We start from the raw sequence: 8,110 nt of genomic DNA on the forward strand, positions 1-8,110 counted from the left end.
AACAAGTACAAAGAGTGCCTGCAGTTTATCGAAAATTGCTTTTTTTTTTTTTTTCCACTTTATAAGACGTGGACACAACAACATTTAGAAAGAAAAAAATCTAGTGCAATACAGTGCAACATCCCTGCAACAATTCCTTTTTAGGTTTTATTGTTGTTGATGCTGTGCGCCTGAGAAGTTATTAAATTAAACTTTGTGAATGTGAAGCCGCGTTTTGACCCAAATTATGATTGATTTTTTTTTTTTTTTTTTTGCAAAGCAGTTAATTTATTGCCTTATTTTAGCATTAGCATATTTGAACAAACATCGTTTGCTGTTAGTTGAAGCTCATTTGTATTTTAAGTCGCTTGCTCTCATAGTGGCTGATCTTGCACAGGATTATATTATATCAGATTGGTAGTTTGCAAGCAGGACAGTTGAAAGATCAAAATACCCCTGTTTAGTGTAAATCAGATAGCACATTGCTAAAAAAAGAAAAACATAAAAAAGGATCTAGGGCTGGATGAAATGGCTGAAAAACATAAGCATTATCAGTCAAAATTGATAATTATTGCTCTGCTTTTTGGTTTTAATATCTGAAAACAAAAAGGCGAACTGGTAAAGACAAACTGAGAACTGGGGAAAAAACTTCCCCAGTTTTCACTGCATGCCATTGTTTTTTATTTTTAAGTTATTGTGGCAAAACTTGAAACTGCTGTTGCGCAATATTCTCAACAAGTTGTTGCTAGGTAACCCAAGAGAGAGTGAGCTGGTTGCTTAGCTGGTGATGAGAGGTTGAGTGACTAAAGCCTTTCCTCTGCCTACATCCCCCAGAATGCCATGCGGTTCTGGATCAGATTTCTGTGAAATTATTAGATATTCTATCAGACGTATTATCTGCTGATATTGATCACACCGCTATCACGATATTTATAGTTATGGATTTATTGTCCAGCCGTAAAAGGATCTAGTTTTGAACATTTTGTTTGTTTTCCAGGCGTTACACCCAACAAGGTCAAGACAAAGTTCGCAACTACGCCTGGCCCCAGAATCCAAGTGTGGACCATGGCTACTCGGCACCAGGAGGACCCCTGTACGGCCGCCTCTGCTACAGCAGCCACACCCTCCCGGTTCTCCGCCGTACACCAGGAGGACCCTTCGACCCGGGCCTGGCGGAGCTGGCGTACCGCATTCCCGGAGCCCAGCCGGACCACTCCCTGGTCATCCAGAACCAAGGCGCCATGGTCGGGCCGATGGAGTCGGGGGCGGTGTACGTAGCGCCCACGGACCTCAGCACAGGGAGCCGAACGGGCAGTCGCACCGGCAGCCGTGACGGGACAGCGCCGCAAAGCGGAGTGAGCACGTCAGACGGAGGGACTCCGAGGACCAGCGACAGCCAGGAGAGAGGAGGCGGGACGGGACCGGGAAGCAGCTGCATGGACGGAAGTAACGAGGACAAAAGCAATCACAATCAGGATCTGGACTGGGTAAGCATATATGGAAAGGATCGGTTGGAAAATATGCATTACCCTGCAGAAGTATCTACAACTTAAGATGGAGCTAAATATTGCACATTTCTGAAAGAGAAACCTAAAAACGACTGGAGGTTCATCTTCTACACATGAATGTCCTCAAAGGGCAGATAGTGGCAGAAAGTATTGATAAAACTATCTATTAACAAACTGTTACATTTTATAGTTTTCTCTGCGTTTGATTAGCACTTCTTAAAATGTAAAAATTTTTAATATCTTTTCACACCAATGTAATTGGGTCCTATACAAACAAAAACTGACTTGAATTGACTAATAAAGTAATATTTAAACATACAACTATTACCGAATAGCTTCATTTATGTGGCCCTCTATATTCCAGAGGGCCACATAAGGTTCAACACATGTGCTCAAAGCATGTTCATGTGTTGCAAATACTCAGTTAATTCCTTGTTGGATTTGGGTCTGGACTTTAAGTATCGACTCTTTTTCATTCCATTTTCATTCTCACATTAAAGTTTGTGCCTATGTAGCTAAAAATAGAACGAAGTGAATACTTTTGCGAGTGTTGGGAGTGATTTGGAAGCTAATTCAATTCATCTTGGATTATAAATCAACTTTTTGATGAGTTGAAATGAAGTGCCCTGTTTACGAAACGTGTTTTGGTTCTGATTTGCAGGATGGACTGAAACGGTCCATCTAATAATCCTCGCATGTTCGTCGTGCAAATCATGCATCCATGAGCGTTTGGTGTGAAAACTGGTGTTCTGCTCTGCAAAAGCAGCGAAATATGTGAACAGATGGAGAGCTAGACATCATGAGAAGGAAGCAAAAAAAGCAAAGGTACATGTTGTGCTAAATCATAAAATACATTTAAATAATTTCCTGGGCTAATGATAGATGGCTGCATCGGAATTGGAATTAAAGTTGAATGAGTGACTTAATTATTCTATTGTATGAGCAAATAATATGTTAGAAAGTAATTAAGCAAATATAAAGGAATTGTTAAGTTTCCATTTAACATAATACGGTAGATAATTGCAGTCCTCCCACACTAAAGCGTTTTAGTGTCTGTAAATCAGCAGAACTGAGCAGGACAATGGCGGGAGAAGTTGATGGTGCAGATATATCAGCACATTTATACCCCATTGTACATTTTTTTGTCTTCTTTTATTTATTAAGTCGTAGCGAGGCTCTCCGCTGCTTTATTTAATTTTCAAATATTCTGTCTCTGTTTCACTTCCCGATTCATCTCCCTTTCACTGTTGGCTCATTCTGCTTCTCAATTAATATCTATGACTTCGTACAACTCCTCTTCTACTCCCTTCACTGCAGTTCAGTTTCTCTCTCTATCGTGTCAGGCCCTTTCCATCATCGTTTTCTCAAGCTTTTTCCACAGGGAGCAAAATTCTGGAAGAGGATGGAAATTGATTGATGACATCCCCCCCCTCTCCAACTCTGGATGAGTTTGGGGAATGATGTGTTTCCATATTTAAATTTTTTTTATTCCTTGTTCTATTATCTGAAAGCTGCTTGCATTAATTCATCAGTTTCTATTTCGCCTTCATCTTTTGCATGCTTCCCTCCTTCCTTTTCTTTCATGCTTCCGTTATTCTTTTATTCTTCCTTCTCTTCCATTTTTTATTTTCTTGTTCCTTTCATCCTATTTAGAAATAGCGACAAGGGATACAAGTTATTGATTATTGAATTAATCTAAAGTTGATTCATCATGCAAGCAGCCAGTTTCTTAAAAAACTTGAGATTTCATTTCAATCAAGATGGCGGGGCGTCTTTCCAAAATGTAAAGGGCTAAATACGCTAAATTTAAAAATAATAATTATATATATATATATATATATATATATATATATATATATATATATATATATATATAAAGTCAGCTTTATTTACATACTGTCTGAATAAACAGAAAATGGCCGTTTTTTTCACATTATTAAACTTCATAGTATATCAGTAATTTGTGCAGCTTTTCTGAATGAGCGATATTAGAATAAAAACCTTAGGAGTATGTTGAGTGTTTGTATTTCAAAACAAAACTGCATAAAGTGCATGTTGCATCCCACATCACACTCTTTTTGGACTGATTCTCTTTCCCATTCTGGAATCTCCCCGCCACCTTTATTTCTATATCAGCTAACGCTGTTTTAAGGATGACAAGTGGCGCCCTCTTCTGAATGAAGGCCAAACTACAATGCTAAAAGAAGGTCTAAGTGGACGTTATTAGTTCATTGGTTCAAACTAATTTTAATCTAACAATCCAATCAAATCATAGGTTGATTAATTGTGTGTATCCCTAATAGCTACCAAAAAAAAATTTCTGAGGTTTTCTGTTTAACCTTTAAACATGAAAATATGCTAAAGAGGCCTGAGGATTAATGAGTCTGGAAAAGTTTAGACTTTTATTAAAAACTGTGTAGGAACCATCATCTGAGCTTTGTGTCACCACTCTCTACCATATTTACTGTCTCTTCTGTTAAATCTTTCCTCCTGTTTTGTCTAATAAAACTGATTTTATTTTCAAAACTGAACGTACTCATGCTCACCCATGTTTCCCCCAGGTGCAGTCAGAGACGTTGCCCAGGGAGCACAGCCTCGTTATGACCCGCTCCGGCTCTTTGATGGGTCAGGGTCACGCCGTCGGAGGCTGGGTTTGCGACTCGGCGACCCTCCCCATGGCCGGGCGCAGGGCCTCCCGCTCCGGCCCGTCCCCGAAGCGCACCGGCCCCGGCCTGCCCGAACACGACCCCAGCGGGGAGGGAGGAGGAAGCGAAGGCGGAGGAGGGGAGCGGGGACGAGGAGTCGGGAACGGGAACGCTTCCAGAGACGGACAATCAGTCGGCGGACGCAACTACGCCACTGTCCTCCAGGGGGAGGTGCCTGGAAAGAGGGACTACACCAGCAGCCTGGGGAGAGGGGGGCTGGAAATGGGAAGCAACTTTGTGGTGGCGAGACCGGACAGGGAGAATGGAGGGATCCCGCTGACCGGAACGCCGTCTGTCTTCACGGACGCAGCTGGATTTATCGGGGACTGGCGAGAGCAGATGGGTTTAGGGGGGTACGTTTTGGGCAGGAGGGACATGAGCCCCCAGCTTTTACCCTTCCCGGGGCAGCCGAGGGGAACGCTAGGCGGAGTGATGAGCTATGGGCCTGGCTGGGTTCCTGGGATGGAGGCAACAAGAGGGCCGCAGGGGCCCGGCGGCCCCTCCTTGGCACTCAGGGTGGGTGAGTTCCTACGCCTGCGTCTTGCCCAGGTCACTTTCGACCCGTCTCAGCCGCCGTACGACTCAGTACAGGTGTACGGCCTGGAGGGGACAGGATCCAGAGCCGGGTCCCTCAGCTCACTGGAGAGCGACGGCGAGAAGGAGGATTGGGGTGTGGGGCTCGAAGACTGGGGCCCTCAGTTCCAGAAACTAGCCCAGCTCTTTAAAAACAGAGAGAAAGCTAGAGAAGATCAAGAAAAAGTTGAAGATGTTGCCAAAAAGGAGAGAGAGCAGAAGGAAGAGTCTGACAAAACAGAGAAGAGGGAGGTGGAGGAAGCAAGGGATGAAGGGAAAGACTGAAAAAAAACAATAACAAAAAAACGGGAAATCAGTGGGGGCAAAGGAGGCAGTAAGGAAGGGTAGGTGATGAAAAGGCAACTAGAGGTAGAATAATGTGAAGAGAAGTTAAAGGAGAGAACGATGAAGAGGCAAAGTAATAAAAAGAGACAGAGAAAAATGAGCCAAGGGAGGATGGAGAATGTGAGGGCAGGAGAGGGAGTGATTGATGTAATTTAAAGCAATAAGTGTTGAAACGCTGATATGGTTGAGCACAGATACTGAGACAATGCAGAGGCTGCATGGGCTCGGGGCAGCAACAATTTGTTAAACGCTCTGGACAAAGAAAAACAACCCAAACATCCCAGACTCGATTTAATTCAGCCCGCACGTATGGAATGAGAATTAGCAGGAAAACAAGGAGAAAGAAAGATGCTACTTGTTGTGCGAGTGTGTGAGCGCGTGTGTGTGTGCGTGAGAGAGAAAGTCTGGCTATGTAGGAACAAGTGCATTATTCAGACACACCAGTCTTCGTGAGCTTAAGTGTGAAGAATTAAATAAAGATAAAAAAGAGAGATGAGGAGTAGAAATCAAAATACCCAGGGACAATTTAAAGAGGAGAATAAGAAGTAGTGCTGCACAGGCAACGGTGTTGGTATTTGGAACGATGCGCAGACGGAGTCGAAAAGTGGAAAAACACACAAAATGGCCGGAAGGGTTTCTGGGACGAAGAGAGAGCAGGATGGCGGGAATGTATAGCGTCATAAACGATCTCACAAGTGAAGCGATTGTACAGCGAACTATTACTTTTTATTCCTTCTGCCGGGGCAGAAAAGTGAATAATTCAGCTTGCTTCTCCATTCCAAATGAAAATGATGAATCATTTAAGTCCCGCCAAAAGATTCCAAACCTCCTCTGAGCCCCACGAGTAAAACAGACATTGTGAAAAATTTAAGCCGTTTAGGGATGTTGTCCCCCCACTCCCCCACCGCCGCCCCGCCTCACGCCCCCAACCTTTTGTAGTCGAGTGTTGATATGTTTACAGAGATTTTACACGCTGACACGTCCCGACAAAAGGACTGAATACAGTAAAGCATCGATTGTACTAAAGCAAGGTGATTCGCAGTACCTTCAGAAGTATTTTTTTTTTCTTTCTTGAATCTTTTACATTTTGTCACACCTGCAACCTTGTAACCTAAGAAAACTTTAAGATACAGCAACACAAAGTAGTCCCTACCGACGAAGTGGAGGGATTTAAAATGTTTTCCATGCTCCCATTAACTCTGACAAGCTTGCTGGGAGAAGCATCTCCACAGCATGATGCAGCCACTACCACGTTAAACAGTAGGAATGGTGCAAATTCTGTAGTGGTTTTAATTAATTAATGCAGTGTGTGTTTGCTTACTTGTGTGTAAGCCTACTGATATTAAATGTGACATTGACTAAATGTGGCTTATGAAGTCAATCCACTTGATTTTATTTAGGGGTGTCCAATTAAAGGGGTTGAATAAACTGAAGCCAAATAGTTCTGATTTTTAATTGTAAAAAAAAAATAAAATAAACAGAAAGAAAAATCCCATTCTTTCAACTTTACAACTATGCACTACTTTGTGTCGGTTTTTCTTTTTACTTTACTGATTCGTTCATGCGAAACAAACATTGCAGACTAGCGAACAGAAGTATTGATCTGCAAAATAATTAATTAGACATGAAAACAACAAACACAAAGAACAAAAAAAAGGGTACAAATTAAAATGGTTACATTCAGGACAAAGACAAAACACAGAACATAACCAAGCGGTGTCACAACAAAGTCATTGAAGTCCCACTGAAATAATTACCTAAGTTTATTTTATTTATTTATTTTTTTTTCAAAAGTGATTTTTTTGCAAATAAAAACCAACACCTATTTAATGCCAAAAGATGATGTAGGCAAAAAAAAAAAAAAAAAAAAAAAAGACTTGGGCCATCGTTTTATCATTTACCATAAAATCACTGAGGTTTGTGGTTGCGATGTGACAAAATGTGAACAAGTTCAGGGGTTAGAAATACTTTTTCAAAGCACTGTACACGTATTCAACTCACATTTTAGAACGCTAGACATTCAGTTACAGAACAGTAGGAAGAACCTGTGAAGTCTGCTGTTCTCTGTTTTCCTTTCTATTTTCTGTGTACCTCTACAGCCGCCCTACGTAGTCTCACTGTTCGCACCTCGAGGACTAAGTATGCATGACTTCTGACCACAAGTGGGGGAGGGGTAATCCGTGCCGATCACTTCCTCCTTTGAACACTTGTACTGCCTAAATGAAAGAAAAACTTTCCACAAGTCTCTTAGTTAAACAGTAGGGGTGCGTCAGCACAGAGACTCCCGCCGTACGCCGTCGTGTCGCCATCAAAGGTCATGATGCAAATGAGTTTGAGTTTTCAGCTGGAATGCACTTTTCTACTGTACGATGTTCAGCAACAGATCATGAACAAAGTTCAAAGATAACACTTGTTTTATAAGATGTCGATTAAAAATATATACGTTGTTTGACTGTATGTAAGATCATTTTAAATGTAAATACCACTGAATAATACTGCTGAAAGAGACTATATGAGATTAAAAAAAAAAAAAAAACGAGTTTGGAAAAAATAAAAGAAGAATTTAGGTGTTCAAATGGAGCACTGTCAGGACTATATGTATGTATTGTAGATTAGAAATCGATCAACTGAGCTGGAATAAAAGCAGCACCCTGTATTTAACATTTGTAAATGGGTTCGTCATGTGGTAGCTCTTCTCTCGACAACAGACAAGCCGACCGTTCAATTATACATGTGGCCTCTGGCAGACGCTTGTTGTGCAAAATAGTGGTGTAGTTACAGAGAAACCTGTTGGCAAGCCTGTCCCAGTGAACAACTCATTTGAAAGAAACTGTGTGCGTGTGTGTCTGTACACACACGCACACACAGGCACAAAAATCTGTATTTCATTTCTATTATGCACTAAAATGGAATATGTCAGTACTTGGTTCTGCCTGAGAGAGATGGAGGTTTTATAGATACTTACCTCTCTTTGGGAATTTAATAAACTGTGAATTAAGG

The 8,110-nt window shown here is 41.6% G+C and overlaps 1 protein-coding gene across 1 annotated transcript in view; it reads left to right on the forward strand.

The window, feature by feature from the left end:
• LOC106962769 (uncharacterized) overlaps window positions 1–7,654 on the forward strand; it is a 53,725-nt gene extending 46,071 nt beyond the window's left edge. The window contains exons 9-10 of the mRNA XM_015057382.1: window positions 977–1,466; window positions 4,049–7,654. Coding sequence (XP_014912868.1) covers window positions 977–1,466; window positions 4,049–5,050 — 1,492 coding nt within the window. The 3' untranslated portion in view covers window positions 5,051–7,654. The remainder of the gene's footprint in view (window positions 1–976; window positions 1,467–4,048) is intronic.
• Window positions 7,655–8,110: the final 456 nt, after the last annotated feature.

This window comes from Poecilia latipinna, unplaced genomic scaffold (genome assembly GCF_001443285.1).
Source record: "Poecilia latipinna isolate Pla-1442-1.1 unplaced genomic scaffold, P_latipinna-1.0 Scaffold1458, whole genome shotgun sequence".
Taxonomy (NCBI): Eukaryota; Metazoa; Chordata; class Actinopteri; order Cyprinodontiformes; family Poeciliidae; genus Poecilia; species Poecilia latipinna.